Source organism: Salvia miltiorrhiza, chromosome 4, assembly GCF_028751815.1.
Source record: "Salvia miltiorrhiza cultivar Shanhuang (shh) chromosome 4, IMPLAD_Smil_shh, whole genome shotgun sequence".
Taxonomy (NCBI): domain Eukaryota; kingdom Viridiplantae; phylum Streptophyta; class Magnoliopsida; order Lamiales; family Lamiaceae; genus Salvia; species Salvia miltiorrhiza.
Genome location: NC_080390.1, coordinates 40152854 through 40173111, shown reverse-complemented (window position 1 = coordinate 40173111; position 20258 = coordinate 40152854). Strand labels below are relative to the sequence as shown.

General features: G+C 35.8%; 1 protein-coding gene and 1 long non-coding RNA gene across 2 annotated transcripts; one reads left to right on the top strand and one right to left on the bottom strand.

Moving 5' to 3' along the window:
- The first annotated feature begins 9354 nt into the window (after positions 1–9354).
- Positions 9355–12044, top strand: LOC131021645 (uncharacterized). The gene is made up of 2 exons (XR_009101017.1): positions 9355–9625; positions 11013–12044. It is a non-coding gene; the product is annotated as an uncharacterized LOC131021645 (long non-coding RNA).
- Positions 12045–15356: 3312 nt separating this feature from the next.
- Positions 15357–17200, bottom strand: LOC131021644 (heavy metal-associated isoprenylated plant protein 43-like). Its single transcript, XM_057950899.1, has 2 exons — positions 16914–17200; positions 15357–15834 (listed from the first exon to the last, which is right to left on the bottom strand). Exons 1-2 carry the CDS (start codon positions 16996–16998, stop codon positions 15539–15541), a joined length of 381 nt encoding a protein of 126 aa, XP_057806882.1. The 5' UTR covers positions 16999–17200; the 3' UTR covers positions 15357–15538.
- Positions 17201–20258: the final 3058 nt, after the last annotated feature.

Sequence of the window (20258 nt, the reverse complement as noted above, 5' to 3'; positions counted from 1 at the left end):
ATGTCATTGCTATCAAGAAGCAGGACAACGCCCTTAATTTTGCAGCAATGGGAAGGATTCCGGTGTTGATCGCAATGAAAGCATAATCCGTGTTCACGCTTCTCACGAATTTCAGCATGGGTGAGACTACGACTGGAAGAGACGTGGTGGCCTCACATCGATGAGTGGATGTTGTGATAGAGATTACTGGTGGATCAGAAGAAGATGGGGCCGGAGTGGATGAGGGTGTTCGTTGTGTGGCTGAAGGCGACATAGGAGGACGAGAGAAGGGCCGTGATAACCCACAAGCCTCAGTTTGACGATCCAAGTATTTTCTCTCGAGGATACGGGAGAGGGAAAAATATCTCGTCCAAAGTAGAAGAGCGATTTATCTGCAATTCATGACGTATCGATGCTTGAAGACCTGAGATATAAAAAAAGATTAGGTGGGGCTCAGAGAGACCCGAAGTACAGCCAATGAGAGCCTCAAAAGAGGATTGGTAATATGCAAAAGAGCCATGTTGCAAGAGTTTGGCGAGCAGACCACCCTCAGGATCAATCCTCGAACTGAGAATGGCCAAAGCGAGAACGAACACGTGTCAAGAAGTCGGACTAAGTGGAAAGCATTCGTTGAGACTTCAACCATTGGAACCAAGTGGAGGCCTTGCAATCACGATGGAAGACGACAATATGAAAGCGATGAGTATCAGGAGTGTTGTGGTAGTGAAAATATTCCTCAATCTTGAAAATCCAAGAGTAAGGGTCGCCACATGTTGTAATTATATAATGTGATCTATACTATAAGTTTCCATGATAATATATCAATGTAATCAAAATAAAGAAGAATAGCAAGACAACTATCAGTTGGTGGTTATCTTAGCAAGACCAGAATCGGTGGATGCAGCAAAAATCAAGGGCGATGTTGGTACTAGTCAGAGGCTACGGGGCAACGGTAGGTAGCGAGTCGCAATGGGATGCAGTTTGGACAACGACACAGGGTTAGGCGGCTCTAGATGACAGTGCGACTTGGAGAAACAACGACGCTAAGATATAGAAGTACAACAATAGTGGAACAAGTAGCAACAACAATAGCAATAATGGTGATAATGCAGGCGACAAATCGACAATGATACTACGACGACGTCTGGGTAGGGAGAGAGAGGGAAGGGGCGACCAGAGCTTTAAGGATGGAAGAGGCTTTCCATTTTGATTATTAAGGCTTGATTTATTTTTACAAATTTTATCAATGATAAAAATTAATTTCAGATTTTAAAAATCTATTTAACTTTTAAACTTTTCTCTTTTTATAAATATTTCAAAGATAAATATAATAGGGCATATTTTTATAATTGTAGCTGGTGAATTAGATTTGAACGGATATAGATTTAATCGGTGACTTATTCTCGGATTACGAATTATACCTAGTATTGTTTGGAAAAGCGAGAGAGAAGAGCAAAATTGAGAGCACGAGAATCCGATTGATGTAGTATTGCAAGTGAAGTAAGCGTAAGTTACAGAGAGTGTATGCATGGCTATTTATAGATCACGAGCTAGGGGCAAAATAGTAAAATCAATGCTAAAACATGCGCCTCGCATGGTCGAGGGTATAGTAGTAAATTTGCTCCCGAGCGAGAGACTTCTCCGCTCTTTCGGTGATTTCTCTGGCGGTAGCCATTCCTCTGACAGAGGCCATTTCTCTGGCGACACCCCATTCCTCTGGCAAGATCCATCCCTCTAGCGAGGTCCGTTCCTCCGATAAAGCTCATTCCTCATCAGTAGCTATAATTATTAAATTTTTATTTTTATGGATTGAATTAACCTTTACTGAAATAAAGTGTTTAATTTAATATTTCCTTCTAAATAAAATGCCTAATAATTAAAATAACAAGTTATCGTATCCTGGTTCCCAATATAATAGAAATTTAGGGTAATAATAGGAAAGGGGCTTTATGTTTTGAGAATTACAAGAGGTATCTATTATGTAATCAAATAAGCAACCCATACGCATGCGGAAATTATGCACCACACAAATGTGGGAAAATAACCGCACGTAGGCGGAACCACTACCCACACAAAGGTGGAAAAATCACCCACACGCAAGCGAGATTGAACTCAAGACCTCTTACAAAGAAAAGTCTTTGAATACCTCAGCTTTGCCACTTGATATAGGCCGCATTGGCAAATGAGCTTTATTTTAGACAAAAGGATTACCATAGGATATACTATTTCAAACTAATAATATCAGTGATTATATGTTTAATTTTAAGACTATGATAACAAATATATACAAATATTCACGTAAAATAAGGAAAAATGAGGAATCGTTATTGATCCTCCGTATAAAAAAAAAGAAAAAAAGAAAAAAAAGAACATTCACTCAAAGCAAGTGAAGGATTTTGAGTCAAAGCTCAACCCTTATTAATAATATAATAACAAGGGCTTAAATATATATATATATATATAGGGGTGATCTACCATGAAAATTCTTTTAAGCGTATAAAATAGGAACAAATCATGTCCATTAGATCATAGTGAATTAATGGCCCAATCAAATTATACGGAGATCCGAAATTCAAAACTGTTTCCCTTGCAATTCATACGTTTTTCTTATTACGAATTGAAAGTACTTTTGTTACGAATTATATTCTATACACGAATCTGAAGTTCTTTTGTTACGAATTATGTTCTGATTAGGCAAATGAGACCCCCTATTTTTAATAAGATCTTAGACACGATCTTGTGCGTTTATTTTATCAATCATATGGCTGATATTGTTTCTAGAGGGCGAATTTTTTGGGTTCGGCACGGGAATTAAGAAGTTGTAGATTAGTATTTTAAGTGTGTAATTAATAAAGTATAAAATTGATAAAGTAAGAGAGAGAATGTAATAAAAGTGATAAAGTAGGAGAGAGAAGGTAATAAAGGTGATAAAGTAGGAGAGAGAATGTAATAATTATTACCAAAAAAGGAAACATGATTCGTGGAACGGAGGGAGTACATGAGAATTGGATATTACAATAATCCAACCCTATACACACACACACACACACACACACACACACATAATACGTGACAAAACCTTCAAATACAAAAAATGCAAAAGGGTAAAATGGGTATAGCAGACTTCACATGTGAACCAATCTTCACAAATATTCTTCATTGTAAGAGCATCCATATCGGCCGACTTAATAGGTTGGCTCGAATCAGCTGGACCCATGAGTTAGCTGATGCAAAAGGCCCTGACTCAATTAATGGAACGAGCTCGGCTCAACGACAATAATAAAAGGTATGTGTATTACATGCGTCTAATTAAAAAAAACTGAAATTGGAAATCTGCTCCCTTTTTATTTTTATTTTGTTTTTTCTTCTATATATACTCTGTAACTCCAATACAAAATTTTCACCAAAAATCAATTTTATCTTCTTCATTCTTTCTCAACTTTCTCTCGATCTCTCTCAACTTTTTTTTCTTCCAATAGATCCCAACAGACCCGATTTACTATTCTCCAATTGGTGCGGTGATCTTTATGGGCCATATTACCAACCGGACCTCTTGGTGATGAACTTGGGCTATGTGTACGCAAGAAGGCCATGGCTTGGCGAAGCCACAACCGTGACCGGCGAGGAAGGTGTATAAGGATAAGGCGGCGACAAGTGGAGGTGAAAAAGGGGGTGCCACACTTATACGCTCAAAGAAACCGATCTCATAGCCTGTATTGGATCGAGGAGACGAACGATGTTATCTGTGGTGTCGACCAAAGAAGCGATGCCTATTGGGGAAAAGTGTTGGATCGAGTAAACGTTGTGGTGCTCGAGCCGTTCATCATCCGACAAGTGAAATCTCATTGGGCCCGTGTCACTGCCGAGGTGAAGCTTTGGGAGGTAACATGGGTTAAAAAGGTGAAGTGGCCAAGTGGTCATAGCGACGACATGATCCGGGAGAAGGCTCAAACTTTGTACACATCCAGAAACAAGGGCGTTTCATTCAAGTGGTGGAAAGTGTGGAGAATTTTCTTGCAGAACCAAAAGTTCAAGTCTTTGTACCTTAAAGGCGATGTTCAAATCTCCAAGAAGACAAAAACATCGGAGAGCGGTAATTTCACAATTTCGGCTTCAGGAAAAGAAATTTCTTCTTCTCGGCCAATAGGTTACAAAGCGGCGTGGAAGACGAAGGTGGTGGCAAAGGACAAAGGATCAGAAGCCTCAATGACTTCTTCCGAGCTCTTGAAATTCATGCGCACAAATCTCGCCAAAATCACCAAGGGTTACGAGGAGAAGAATTGGCTCAAGCGCGAGGCAATAGATATGTAAATTATTTTCAAAAATATGTTGAGAAGGACACTGGAGCAACGAGAAATACATGCACATCGGGTGACTGCAATCCTAGCACGCCAGGGAGCCGACAATGATTGATTTTCATATTTTAAATTTATGTCATTTAATTTTATGTATTTTAAATTTTAGTAATTTAAATTAAATTTAAATTTTAAAAATTAAAATTAATTTATATGAGTCAATATGATGAGTCAAGTCAATGCAATATTTGACTTATAAGTGATCTCAAAGCATGAATGAGTCAAATATTGATTCAACGAATGTAAATGCGGTAAGGTTCTTTCGATAGTAGCTGGTTGAAAACGTGAATTATGATAATAGTGTGGAGGATTATGCGCTGGTCGAAAGCATGATGTGAATAAACTAGTTCGTGATATTCAAGATACATGATACTATTACATTACTATAGTATAGTTCTCGTCAGTCCCATTTTGCTATTTGTTGAGAATATATCTTTGGCGAAAAAATTAATATGTGAAACATACATATGTCAGGCATACATTGAACCGGCTTCTCTCTTATTAATTATTTCAGAATCATGATCATATATAGATGTGGTTGGCCAAGTCTACCTAACAAACCATCGGAAGAGACCCTATGCTTCCAAATTCACATGAGGTTGTGTTATATTTGGAGATTTATGTGTAATAAATTAAATCGTTGAATAAAGTTTTATGTTAGTGCATCCAACAAGGATCCCACTGCCTACCCACCCCTCCTATAAGTGTAGGGCTGCCGCTTGATGGTTAGAAGAATTTAGACACACGAAAAATATAATTTACTATATATTAGCTGTTATTTTAATTTAATTGGCAAGCATATGATTGGAAGCATCTATATAAAAATTACCAATGTTATCTCTTCGTTGTGATTACTCCAGATATGTTTCCAATTGCTGATTTCATATAAAATGTTTTATGATGGATTTCCCTCCAGGGTGCATTCACTTTGATGAATGGGAAAATGAGAGATAACAAAAATATATACCTTTAAATATCTCCTTTCGTATTCCACATTTTACATAAAAGAAAAGTTTACTATTTTTTCTTCCTTATTTTCACTTCAAGGAGGGATAATATTATCCCTCCTTGAAGTGAAAATAAGGAAGGAAAAATTGTGAACTCCTCTTTTGTGTAAAATGTGGAATAAGAAAGGAGACATTTAAAGACATAAATTTTTATTATCCCTTCATTTAGAGGGATAAAAAGCAAACACACCCTTATACTATTTAGCATGTTATACGGAATACGACAAAATTAAATTAGACAAAAATTGCTACTCCACTTTCTTCTCTAATAATGTTTGCCAAGAATTATTAGCATCTTCTCTTCTTCTCTGTGATTTCATATGGGTAATTGGTTCGTTGATCACTAAAAATATTCGACAGTCAATCGGTATGTTCACACTCCACAAATAGCAATAAGTAAAATCATCTCTCAAAAGATTGGCGAATTTTTTTTCAATTAGAGCCAGCAATGTAACTCACGCAATTATAGAATCAAATTAAACCTAAAAATAAATAAACAAAATCAAAAGAATTACGATGGTTCTAATCCTAAAGAATAAATATAAAACTCCAACAATTAAGAAATAATTCAATCAATCAATTAAGTCAACTTTAACTTAATTATTCTGATCATTGGTGCAAATATAACTTTAATTTATGTAAGCAAATCAGCTATAACCACCAAAGATGCTTCTGACGTGATCTTATTTCTCTTTAATTATTTGGTAACCAGGAAGACGCTTCATTAATTACTACTCTAATCGACAAAGAGAGGCTCTATAGATTTAATGAGTCGATAACATAAATTTCTTGAGAAATCCAATTCTAGACCAATAAACTCTAACTTAGAGTTATTGAATGTAGACTGTTTTTTCCTTGAACCCGATGTGTCAATTTACCAATAGTTGAACATAAAACCACAATTACATATGACTGATTCAATTGGTTGTATAATTAATTTGAACCCACTAAATATCGCGCACTATCTAATGGATTAAATAATTAATATCGATAAACACAGAGAATCGTAGATGCAAGCATAAAATAATGTATAAGAACAAATTAAATCTCACATAATAATCTTGCTGGTGCTTCCTTAATTGTTGCCTGAATAAATAAAATTAGCTAGAACACATATTAAAATAAATCAAAGAAAAATAAATAAATAATTGCGAATAAAAGATGAAAAAATAAAACTTGATTCAAAATCCAAAGTAGGCGTCCAATGGCTATTCTCCAGAATGTGTGCGTGTGTGTTATTTTGCCAAAAGTGCAAAACTCTAGTTAAATAAGCATAAGGAAATTAAAAATAAGTATTAACGGGTAAAAATGCACATATTTATAATTTCTACTTAAAAATGTCCACTTTAATAAAAAAAATTGATCATATGCCCAAATTAAAGTGAAGAGTCGAAATTATCCTTGGATGTCGATGGTTTTACAATATTTTTTGTGTAAATTCTTATACTTTTCTGACACAAGTACAAATGTGTTAGAAAAGTGTAAGAAAAAATAGTCTGCTGTCGGAAAAGTAGGTTGCCACGCGATCGGGCGGCAACCTACTTAGTGAGGTTGTCGAGCGGGAGGCAGCCTACTACTTGAGGCAAGCTATTTTTGTCTTGCATGTATATTGATTGAGACATTAAGGGTAATTTAGTCAATTTGAGTATAAACATAATAATTTTATAAAAATGGACATTTTTTATTGCAACTTAATAGAAGTGGACATTTTAAATTTTTACTCTTAAAATAATCAAATCCTAAAGCTAATTAGTGGCATACAGGCCCAATACAAAGAAAAAAAGAATAAAGTCACCCCATATTTAAAAGTCAAAAGCTATCTACAACTTCTAGCCTACAACATAAATTAATCTAGTTCGACTTCAGACGTTATGGGCATCCTGCACAGCAGACGCGCACAATTTTCTCATCATAGCTTCACGACTCTAACATTTCCAAAAAATTGAACTTTTCTCGAAACCCTATCAGAAACCATTAGGAACTACTAGATTTGAAATCATTCCAAAAGATGATATATAATACTCCCTCCGTCCACGAAATAACTTCTTATCTTTCTTTTTTGGGACGTCCACAAAAGAACTTCCTACCTATTTTTGGACTATACCCCACCACTTATAATCCTCTTACTTTTCACTTTTCACAACTCTCAATATTAATTATAACACATTTTCACCACTCCCAATACACTCAACTATTTTTTATCCACTTTCAATACACTTAACAATATTTTTTCTTAAAGCCCGTGTCACTCCCTCCTAGGAAGTTCTTTCATGGACGGAGGGAGTACCAATCAAGCATAAAATTCATACTAAACACCAAAAATATATGCATATAAATACGCCTAATCAAACTCCGCCACATTTAGACAATGCTCGCCCTCGAGCACATGAAGAACAGAAAAAAAAAAAACAAAAAAAAAAAAACAAGGGAAGAACAAATTCAAGACTCAAAACAAGACAAGACTAAACTCACAAACTAACAACGACTAGCTATGGCAACAATCATAACAAGCAAATCTCAAAGTTAGAACAAGATGCAATCATCATTTTTCCTCAAATCATTCTTGGAATCAACAAATATGTGCATTCACCTTTCATTCGAGTCAAAAGTGTGCAAATCAACCCAGTCTCACCAAGTTCGCTCAATTCTCTCAATATAAAAAAGTAAGGTAATTCACACACATGCAACTCAACTCTATCTATTATAAGTTTGCCACTATGCCAATACCTTCAATTCGAAAACAAACTCATTCATGAATCAATAGGTCTTTCCACAAGGTTGTAATGAGGCTAGGGTGCATAGGTAGGATAAACAAAAGTGGATAAACAAGGCTAATAAAATCAGCATAATGCAAGTAGTTCACCACATTCGAATCCCAAAATCAATCTTTAATCAAATCAACCCTCATTCCAAATATATAGACAGACATTTTCAATTTTTCTCTTCTCAGTATTTTTTTTTAAATGAAAGGAAATCACAAAAAAAAAATCATATCAACACCTCATTCTTAGACAACCTGTAACCTCACTTTTTTAATTTCAATACTCAATTATTCCAACCAAGAACCTTTGATTAACCTTATTTTTCCAACAATCTAATATCAAAAAACAAACCACTTGCATCATGTTGGTAATGGACAAAACAAGGCTAAAAGAAAGCTAATGGATAAAATTTTTGAGGCTTCAATCATATAACAATTAAAAGGGTCAAGGCTTCAAAATTTGAAAGGTAGGACATTTTTAAGGCTAATGAGGTTCATTCCTAATGCCTAAATCACTTTCACAAATGAGTCCAATTCTAAAATTTTTGATTATGACAACATGGAAAACTGAATATCAAGAAGTCAGTTATGCATAACACTCATCGAAAACAAGCAAGGAGCATTGAAATTATTACTCGAAAGGCTCAATCCTCACTATATGACTGGTTTTCAAAAAAATCAGTCAATTTGCATTTTCGTCATGTAATACCCCGAATTTTCGATCCTAGGATTCATAATATCATATTGATATTATTAGGATATGATAGGTCCCTAATTCCCGATTAAATAGAATAATTATCCTCGCGATGATTTAATGAGTCTTGATGCCTAGGTTTTCTCTTAAGAAAAATGGAAAATAAGAAGATGATTATTTTATATTTCCGTGTGATGTTGATTTAAATCATTATGTATATACATGCATACTTTTTATTTCAAGGTATGAAAAGCAAAGTGCATATTTAGTTTAATACGTGTTTGTTTTTAAAACGGGTTTGAGCGAGAACGGGCTCGTAGAAAGGGCCGAAGGGTGGGCCGATTTTTGGACAAGCCTTGGGCCTATTTTAGGCCCCATTATTTAGTTAAATATCAGCCCAATTTTCAAGCCCAAGCCCACATGTGATCAGCCACCCTTATTTTATTATTTTTGCCAACATAATGATTAAAAGTGCATGTGAACTAGTAGAATGTGACCTCCAATGCATCCATGCATTGGTGGAAGCCATCCCCCCCCCCTCTACCCTACCCTAAATTTCGTGCCCCACCCCTTCCTAAAGCCAAGAGTTGGCTGATAACTCTTCCCACTCACTCAATTTCACTCCAAGAAAAATACCAAGGCAAGAAAAGCTCTCACTCTCTCCACCTCTCTTCATTTTCGTCCCTCCTCTTTTCCCCCACTCTCACAACTTTTCTCCCACCATTATCACACTCCATAGAAGCCCTTGAAGCCCCAAGAGAAGTATCAAAGCAAGGGAGAGCGTAAAAAAACTAGGGCGTAAAGTTAGAGTGAAGGTTGTGCTTCGAGGGTGAGTTTTTCTTTGATTTTCTCAACTGAAAAAGCTTTATGACTATGGATTTTTACACATATGTGTGATATATTATTTGAGGATATGTTTTATGATTTTAGATGTTTATTTTGGTAGATTTTATTGGGTGAAAAACCGTGCATGAGGTAAGGCAGCGAATCTGCCATAAGCACACTGCTCCGGCAGTGTTTTGCAAGGAGATTCCAGCCATCCAAACGGTTCCCAAAATTTCCCAACTTAATTGTGTATTGTGTTTAATATGTTTTCTATACTATGGTAAAATTTCAGAATATTTGGAGCTCGTATGGTTTATTTATGAATTTTTGAACATCACTGCCTGTCTGGAATGCATTTCTGGTAAACAATCTTTGGGAGGCCATAAGTTAAGTTTCAGTCGGTGAAAACCTTTGAAACTTGAATATGTCCCTCTAGACTCCCGTGTTTTTCTTTTAGTATCGGCCTCACTATTTTTGAGTAAGGAAAACAACCGGTATAAATTATTGAAATCTAGTTCTTATTCTTTGTACCATCCAGTAGGTTTTACAAACCTACGACTTTGAGGTTGCAAAGGCCAACCTAAATCTTTGATTCTCAAGCCCATTTTTGTACTGAATATTAATTGACATGTTGGGAACTTATTTTCCCATTTGTAGAATTTTTGGTGAAGCCTAAAGTGGTTTTTCTGATTTACATTCTGAATCTGCCGAACTTGAACTCTTTTTGTGCACTGAACTTTGGGTGTTAATATCTCCTAAACCATGAACCTTTTTGGGGTAAATCGAATTGTAGAGTGTTACACTCTCTCCCTAGTTTTCGGATTGACCTTTGGGGTTCCCAGTGGAGTTTTGTAAAGAGGGATATGAATTTTTAAAGAAAGCCCGCTGACTTGGTTCTAATCTGAAAATCTGAAATTTTCAGATTTTTGCTTGTTAAATACCCATCTTTGAGTGGGCATATCTTGCTCGTTTGAACTCTGTTTCATTCGATTCAAATTGGAGAATGATCCTTGAAATGCCTAGTTTCCAGAATGTCCTTTGGAGCCTCACTTAGAGACCCGAGACATATTTGGTGTCTGTTGCAAAATAGCCCCTTAAGAGCTCAAGTTGTTGAATTATTTTCTAAGTTTGAAAGTTGGTTTTAAAGGATGTTTCATGAAATATTATGTATATGTGCATGACGAGTTTGGGATATGTTTTGTGCAAATTTTTCATGAAATGAGTGAGTTAACCTAGATAAGGCATCAAGATAAGCTAACGTATGTAAAATGCATAATCCCTAGTTCGATTTTGCGTTGTAAGTCCGGGAATAGGTTGACCTAGAGACCTTAAGTAGACAACGGTTTTCGTTATCCATGATACGTGCTAAGTGTTAAGAACTCGTCTTGTAGGAATTGGTCCGCAGGACAGTGTCACAGCTTAAGATCATCTCTATCTTCCGCACCGAAGATCAGGTGGGCTTACTTTCCAAATGTATGATTGAGTTATTAAGCTCTAAATATTTCATGAAATGAAAACTTTTTATCCAATAAATGTTTTTGTGCGCTCTGTTATGTTTAAGGCTCGCAATTCATGAATCGATCGAGGTTCTCTTATGGCCTAACACGTTATTTGAGAATTGTGTACACTTGTTAGTTGTTTTGGTGGGTTGATCTCCATCGGGCACTAATTCATGCAAGAGGCGTTATAAGGGTGCTCGGCTGGATGTGTTCTGGAGCATGTATCATGTAAGGACTGCCTGGGTAGCGTCCCGAGGTCAATTCAACTTGTCTGAGTTACGTCCTCAGGGCAAATATCATGGGAATGAGGGATCCGTCGGTGGCTAAAAGGTCCGGGATCACAGCGAGTAACAGAACAGAGTGTGACAACAACGCGCTAATAAAATAAAATATTTTAACATGCTTAGAAGTTCCTTTACTTTAAAACCTTCTAAGTTATGTCATGAATAATTGGATAAACCGCTCTTACGAATTGTGAAATGTTTTAAAAGTTGCAGCCCACTAAGTACATTAGTACTTAGCCCAAATATTTTCAAATATTTTTCAGGTTGATGGCTGGTGTTGACGGGGAGAGCTGAGGCTAGGGTTCAACTCCGTGTTTTGACTTCCGATGTAGTACTAGCCTTTATCTGTCTTTCGTTCTCTTGACTTAAGACCTTTATGTTATGACTCTAAACGATATCTTTTGTTGAGCCTAGACTTTTGACTCTCAAGTATATTGATTAAGGAATGTTGGTTATCTGAAGCATGAAACTAAACTTGTGATCCTGACGTTTGTCATGTTTGTTGATTGATTTGTATCAATTGGATACTTGTCTTTCTTCATCTAAAGGGGCGATGCCCGATTGTTATCTCTTCAATTCGGATTTCACAAGGTTTTTCCCTTGTTCATTTTAATGATTAGTCGTACCCCAATTATAGTTATTATTTCAAGAATTGGGGTGTGACACGTCATCCTCAAACACATTTAGGTTTCAACACATTTTTATATCATCCAACAAAACAACCAAACAACCTATATCAATATGCTTATCTTAACTATCAAAATGCATGCATGATATGTTGCCACAGACAGACTCACGATTACCAAAAGATAACCAAAATAAAACTAGCACACAGATTAAAGACAAAAGACATAAAAACTCCCCCATGCTTAGACAACACAATGTCCTCATTGTGTGGGAAAGTACTAAGAACAAAGACACAAAACAAAGAAAGCGTAAAAGATAAGAAAAAGAAAATTAAATAAATAAATAAACGAAAGCAAACTAAAAGAACTATCCTGAATCTGGATCAATCATCAGGTGGTTTCAATTTCCGCTTTGACAGTTTCACAATTGAAGGCACAATCGGTTCAATGTTGGTCGGTATGAGTATACCGTGCGATAGATGCCGATTGAGAACTTCATTGGTGGAGTTCAACTGCACTTTACCCTTGAATTCCATGATAACATTATGGTTGTGCTTATTTATCCTTCTTGAATATCTCTAGAATCTCCTTTTATTTTTCTTCTTTCTTGTTTTGAGTCAACCTGAAAAGAAAAGGCAAAGAAATTAGTGGTTTAGAATTAGAAATGTTAGATTCAACACTTACCTTGAAAGAAGAGAGATTTTCAAATTGTTGTGCCTCTTTGACAATTTCATCTTTCTGAACTCTTTCTTGCTCTTCCTTCTCATTTTCAACTTCCTTAGGCTTTGGATCAAACAACTCTTCCTTATTAAATTCACAGCATAAACATACTCCTTAAGATGTACTTCTGTTTTAGATGGAAGTTTTCCATGATTGGCTTGCAATGTGACGCTCAGGGACGAAGTGCGGAGTGATCGCCGGTGCAAAAGGGGCACAGATAAGGAGTGATTTCGATTAAGAATTCCAAGCGGAGGGCACAGAGATGAACCGAAACACACCCGAATGAGAGGGATTCCGATAATATGTTGGAATGCGATGACATATTCAAGGAGAGCTTAAAAGATTTTATTGGGCTACTCATATCAACAAGATGCATCTTCTTTTCTGCTGCCCACGTGGAAGAAACTCCAAGGTTAAGTGTGCTTGGCTTGGAGCAATTTTAGGATGGCTGACCCCCTGTGAAGTTTCTCGGGGAGCATGCGAGTGAGGATAAAACACGCTAGAAAAAACTTGTGTTGGTTTGTGGGGACAGCCGTCAACTCTGGAGCTGGGTTGTTACATGCATCATGTTCACTTGAGTGGCAAGTTGAGTGATTTATGTGATCATACTATGTACCCAACGCAGCTTGTGTCTCTTGCTAAAAAGTTTGCTGACTTTGCACCAGAGTATTAATGATCTCGCTGCTGCTCTGTACCAGACTCTTAAGTATGTCAGTCATAATGGGCTCTGGGCAGTCGGTATGGGTATACCGCCCAACCTGCCACTTTACCCTTAGATTACATCTTAAATTCAAGGTTATCTATTGAGCAATGAAGGATTTTTAATATTTTGGTAAATTCATCATATGACAGTGTTGAATTGGAAATCCCTAGACTACGCGTGTCGTTTTTTGCATTTATAAAGTTTTGGCGGACACCTACTATAGCCATGGTGAAAGAAGAAAAAAAAATGGCGATGACTTTGCAACTAACACAGGAAGAGAAAAATGGGTACTTGATATAGAATAAAAAAGAGGAAAATGATAGGGGCTTCGATGGACAAGATGAACAGAGGAAATGTACGGTGGAACCAGAGTATCAAGGTCGTCTTCTTCGTAGAAAGTTGGAGTTGCAGAGTGCTTCAGAATGTTCAAATGGTGGAAGAGAGTAAACGTATCAATGAAAGATGAATTCACATATTTATATGAGATGAAAAAGAGAATTGATGGTATGGTTTCCGCCTAGGGTTTAGCGCTACCATTTAAAAATTATAAAACAAATAGCTAGGATTTATCAACGAAAATAAAAAGATAATGAACTGCCCAGATTACTACAAACTCAAAAAGTCCCCCTCGAAATTCAAAAAAGTGCATTTTGAATTTGAATTAAAGCTTTTGTTTGGTCATCATTATACACGATGTCAGCCAAAGGATGATGAAATAGCGATTATTTGAGCGCCAAAAGACAGCCTTGATACGCCAACGTTGAACCATAAGATTTACTGTTGGACTCGATTACGTGTTCACTAGACTAAGTGAGTAGCTGATGAGGAGTAAAATTGAATCTCACGGCTATGATTTAAAATAAAAAAATAAAAAATGAGAACTTAAATTTATTTTATTGTTATTAGTATTATTATTATCACGTACGTTCCCAACAGCATTGTCTTTCAATTATATCCATACACGAAAAATGAGAACTTAAATTTTTTTTATATCCATACATGAAAAATAGAAAATACATATATTTGTAATTTTGAGGTTGTAATGATTATTGTAATATTATACTTCATAATATCCAACTCTCCAATTTCAATTAAAAAACGTACTTGATTTACTTTAATATATATGACTTTGATGTTATTAATTCTATTTATATTCCCTAAAAAATTATCTTCGACATCATGGGCAGACCAATTTAGTTTCCAACGTATATAATATTTTAATTGGGTTAAAATAAAAACCACTCTTAAGATAAGAATGTAGAACTAATCTATACCCTTAATCAATAATACTTTAATGGACACGATTTAAAATTTATTAGTATATCTTAATTTGCCTCTAATATCTACTGTATATTAGGAATAAAAAAACTACTATAGAAAAAGACTACAGATCCCTTAAAAATCACAATAAAGTTGGATCGAAACTCTGCTAACATATAAATTTCATAAGATATTTAATTTAGGTCGATCAATTTCAAATAAATATTATAATTTTCTACTTTAAAACAATTTCATTAAATTCTTTATTTTAATGAAAAAATTCATGAACCAAAAACTACATTAATAAGTTCATAAATTTATATTTTAATACACCTCATCGAATTTCGACGGGTCACTTGCTAGTAATATGTATATTTAGCACTACGTACTCTTATAAATAGACCGTATTTTTAAATTGTAAAGCTACGCTCATTGAATATACTGAGTCTCTCTCTTCGTTACTGGTTTTCTAAAAGTATTTCCCCATTAATTATTCGTGGAATTTGAAGGCTCTTAATTTACACCATTGATTCACTCTTCTTTGGTTTCAACACCAGGTCAATAATTTCTCTTTATAATCTTGTGAGTATTGGAAACTTGTAATTTATTGCTTCACCACGTACCAAGTAAAATACCATTTATAAAAACAAAAACTATAGAATTAAATTAATTTTCCAAGATAAATTCGTTTCCAATCAAATGATATATTCTTTCTAAAGTTGAATTAGAATTAGTAATGGAACATTCGAATTACAAGCATCAATAGTTTCCCATATATATTCTTAAGAAAATAATAAAATAAAGTATTTGGGGGAAAAATAATAATCACAAGATGTTGCATTGAGGAGTAGGCTGTTCCGAAGGGGTGATGGGGAAAACCGGCAACCTCTCACAAAGTGGGCAAATGAAGGGAATGTGGTCATGTGGTTTGTGGTCTGCCTTTTTTTCTTCGGGCTTTTTCTGTTCGGGCTTTTTCTCTTGCGGTTTTGGAGGAGGCCCGATACTCACCACTTCTGCAAACTTCCCAGCTTTCCTCGTTTTTACTATTATCTCGTAGGGATCTGCATCACCTGTCACGCTTACTGTTCCCTTTGCACCATCCACTTCCACTTTATCAACCCCTAAACCCACATTTAAAATGGAAACTTCTTTTATTTCTCACACATCATTATTCCTTTTTATATATTAGTCGTCTAAAACTGGTCTCATTACTTATCTTGTGTCTAATCATTTTGCTGACAGACAAATCAAGATTGGGATTCAAATTCATACTCAATTATAACATACTTATATCCTAAACTATCAAAAATAATATTTTTTTTTTTAAATCTTGAACAATCAATTTTGTATCAATTATGTCACTAGCCCATTTTTTTGGCTCCAAATATTTGACCTAGTTCGCTCAATGTCATGATATATTTAAAATTATTCTTTTTTAACCTATATTGTACAAAACGAAGTCATTATATGTCTTATTAATTGAAAATTTAAAGGGTGAAAAATGAATGAGGTGTACAAATGATAAAAAACCGATAGTTCAAGGTTTAAAAATATATTTTCGATAATTTAAGATATAATTGATAGTGCAAAAATAGTTTGAGGTTTAAAGTGATATTTACCCTTATAAAAATAATAATACACAACAAAAATATACGTTTAAATTTGGAATCGATCTCACTGTAAAAAAATCAAGATCAGGATTCCAATTCCTATCAAATTATAATATTTTGTAATTACAATAGTACAAACAAAATTCATATTGAGCAACAAAAATATGTATTTGAATTCAGATCTTGACTGATCTCATGGTGAGTCAGTTTGACACAAGTTTTTGTATATATCAAAATGAGGCTACACATATGTCATGTTTTGAGAAGTACTCTATGAGTAGTATACTTTGCATGATTGATAAGATACATGATTGAGTATTTTTATCTTCAAGAGTAGAATTTCTTAATCCCACATTTTCAATGATATAAAAATCAAGTAAAACTAACTTAAATGATAGAAACAATCAAGGACCTCGAGATATCCTCTTAAAGGTCTATATCAATTACACCTAGTTTTTTTCGTCGTGTATGATTTGCAAGTTATTATGTAGAAACGTGGGTTTATCCAATGGACACTAAATTGTGGATTCCCATGAACACATACACAAAAAGAATATTGAAAGGAAGTATGAAGGTGACATGATAAGTACCTTGTAAGCCTGATACAGCTTTGAGGATGTTGGTCTTGCATTTGTCGCATGATATGTTGACCTTCAACACAGTCTTTTGAACCATCGCAACAACTTGCTGCGTGTTTTGGTTGCAAACTCATTCGTTGTGGTGATCAATTCATACATAAAAATGAGAAGTTGTGTGTGATGGATCTTCTCGGATTCTTCGCCTTTTTGTTAAGACATGTTTGGCCTTGTTTTCATCTGGACAACCGAATTGGTTTGTTTAAATCAAATGCCTTTGGTTTTCTAACCTTAAATTTGACATGTGTATCTAATCTATCTAGCTATCTTGTAAAGGCTGTGAGATTTCGGTACATACAATGCAAAACTTCTACTACCTTAAGATAAAATCAAAGCATAAAATAGTTAATTTTGGATAGTGTCCATTATAGTGTAATAATAATAAAAAATTAAATTTAAAAAGCTCTATTAGACTCAACATTGTATTCAACTCGATTAAAAAGCAAGACACTATTCAGCTCGATTACACCCTTACCTACGACTACGAGTAGGTCATAGCCTTTTAAGACACTTCCCCCGTCAGCCACCATGCCTTCTTCTCAACAGTGACAATTTCAGGCAGTCGTATCTGTCCACGCCTCTACCAAATTTAAGCTATACATCAACCAAGTCATTCACCCAATCTTCACAATCTTTCAACATTCACCACATTTTCCTTTCCCTCTCAAGAGAAGCTCAAAAAAATCCAGACAAGAGCAACGACGCAACTCGACCAAAAACTCCTAAAAGTTTTATCTATGAATTTCCTTGACTACTTCATTTTCCTCACGATTATAGCATCTAAATTTCAGTCTAGCAAACCATTTTCAGACTAAAAAAAATCATGTTTAGCAGGCAACGCATTCATTGATAAACATGTTTTACATACATTTGTGTATACCAAGAAGCAAGAAACTGAATAAAGTGATGAACTTCATATATATGTATACTTTTTCTTTACATACATGAATGAACATGATTAAATAAAATAGGAGGATTTTTGGACTTAAAAGCTGAACTGGGGGTTTGGTCGTGAGTCAACGGCCGGTCGTCGATGGCTTACCACTGACTTAGAGGGCAGCGGCCGTGGCTTCACGGCGGTCGCCTGAGAAGGAAGGGGGGTTGGCTTCTGGCAGTGGCGGTTCTGAGGGTGTGCGGGGTGGGCGACCGCACAGGGCCCCGAAAAATTCAGGGCCCCTGATTATATATAGGTCTATATATTTATATATACTTAAATAATTGAAAAATAAATAACTTTATTAACTAGTTCAGTGAAAAGATGCTCTCTTCAAGTTATGTGGAATCTTGTTGATGTAGGTTCGATTCTTGAGAGTTACAATTTTACATTTTTATTGCTTTGGGGCCCTTTTCCTTCATTAAGTGGTGTGTAAAATTGATGATGAAAGTGGTATTAGTGATTTTGTTTAGTTATAATTTTATATTTTTATTGCTTTGGGGCTCTTTTCCTTCATTAACTGGCGTGTGAAATTAATTATCAAAGTGTTATTAGTGATTTTATTTCAAAATTTACAAGGAGAGCAACACTTCTCAAGTAAATGTTTTAGTTTTTACATGCTTATTATGTAATAATAATAATAATAATAATAATAATAATAATAATAATAAAAACTATCGCTCGGTAATATATATTTTTTTGTTTTATATTTTTGATACATTTTTAGCTATAAAGGGCCCGATTTTAAATTTCGCACCGGGCCTTCCGTAGGTTAGCCCCGACCCTGGCTTCTGGCTTGTGTTGTCGGCGGCGGCCATGGCTACTGCTATGGTCGCCGGAAATTAGAGAGAGAGGAGACCGGATTTCGGAGCCTAGGGCTCGGTGGCGGCGACTCTGCCATCGTTCTGTCCGGAGCAGGGGAGAGGAGAAACAGAGGGAGATGAGGGAGAGAGGTTGACCGATGGTGGCTGCCATGTCGCCGGAAATTTCGGAGAGAGACGAGGTCAGGGGGGCGGCTGCTACCGCTCGAGATACGAGCGGCGGCGGCCGGAGTTGAGAAGGCAAATCACCGGAGCTGGTAAATCAGAGAGAAGGAGGGGGAAGGGAGTCGGCGCAGGATCTGGGTTGAGCGTGTCTGTGAGAATGGAGGGAGAGAGGAGCAGACGAGGGGAGCGGCGCTGCCGGTCAGGTGCGGCTTCGCCGGAGGAAGGGCTGCGGCATGAGATTTGGTGTGTGTGTGCCGCTGCGTGAGTGTTTGTGCTCTGTGTGTGTGCGCGCGCGCGTGAATATTTGGAGAAGGGGGGGCTGCCGTATTATTTGATTTGGGCCTCTCTTTAATTTGTCAATTGACTTTAATTAAAAGCTTGGGCTGCTTTTTAATTCAAGAAAGGGGCTTTTCATTAAATTATTTAAGCTGGGTCACCTATTATTTGAATTGTGGCCTGTCCTTATTTAATTGTTGCGCTAGGCTTTTATTTTAAGATGTTGGGCTTATTTTAATTAATTTATTAATTTGACTAAGTCCAATTAGCTTATTAATTGGACCTTATATTTGGGTTTAATTATTATTATTATTATTATTAAGTGTATTTACTTACTATATGAGTTTAAAGCATGAAATGAATTTGCATATGCATTCTGCAAATAAAATCATTTATGATTAAAATGATTTTCATAAATCTAATTATCAAAGAAAAGTCGAGCAAAGATATTGTTGGTGCCTTTAGCTCAAGATTTTAGTTTTTAATTTTTATAATTAAATTTTAAAAACCTGGCGTGATGAACTATGTATGTTTAGCACACTCATTAAGCCATAATGTTAGCTTCACGAGACCTATCAAGAATAGAATTTCTTGTAATATTTGTGGAACGAGGGGATTAGCTCTACTTTCCCAAGACAAGTTTTTGTGATTAGATCTTCAGGCTTTACCTAACCAGGTGGTTTACTTTCCAAATGTATGAATGAGTTATATAAGCTCTAAATATTTCATGAATTATAAGGGTGCATTATGTTCTATTTAAGGCTCGCAACAATGAAGCGTTCGAGGTTCTCTTATGACCTAACATGTTGTTTGAGGATTGTGTACACCTAATTAGCTAACTTGATAGGTTGATCTCCATCGGACACTAATCATGTACGAGGCGTTATAAGGGTGCTCAACGAGATGTGTTCCGGAGCATGTAAGGCCTACCTTGGTAGCGTCCCGAAGTCAATTTAAACTTATCTGGGTTAAGCCTTCAGTTCAAGTAAATGGGAGTAAGCGATCCGTCGGTGGCTAAAATGTTCGGGATCACGACAAGTAACATAATTGAGTGTGACAATGGCACCAAATGAACGAAATAATTTTGCATGCTTAGAAACACTT

Coding starts and splice junctions, on each gene's coding strand:
- LOC131021644 (XM_057950899.1), bottom strand. CDS start 16,998: ATGGTTCAAAAGACTGTGTTGAAGGTCAACATATCATGCGACAAATGC. Junction 15,835..16,913: donor AGCTGTATCAGGCTTACAAG/GTACTTATCATG, acceptor ATGTGGGTTTAG/GGGTTGATAAAGTGGAAGTG.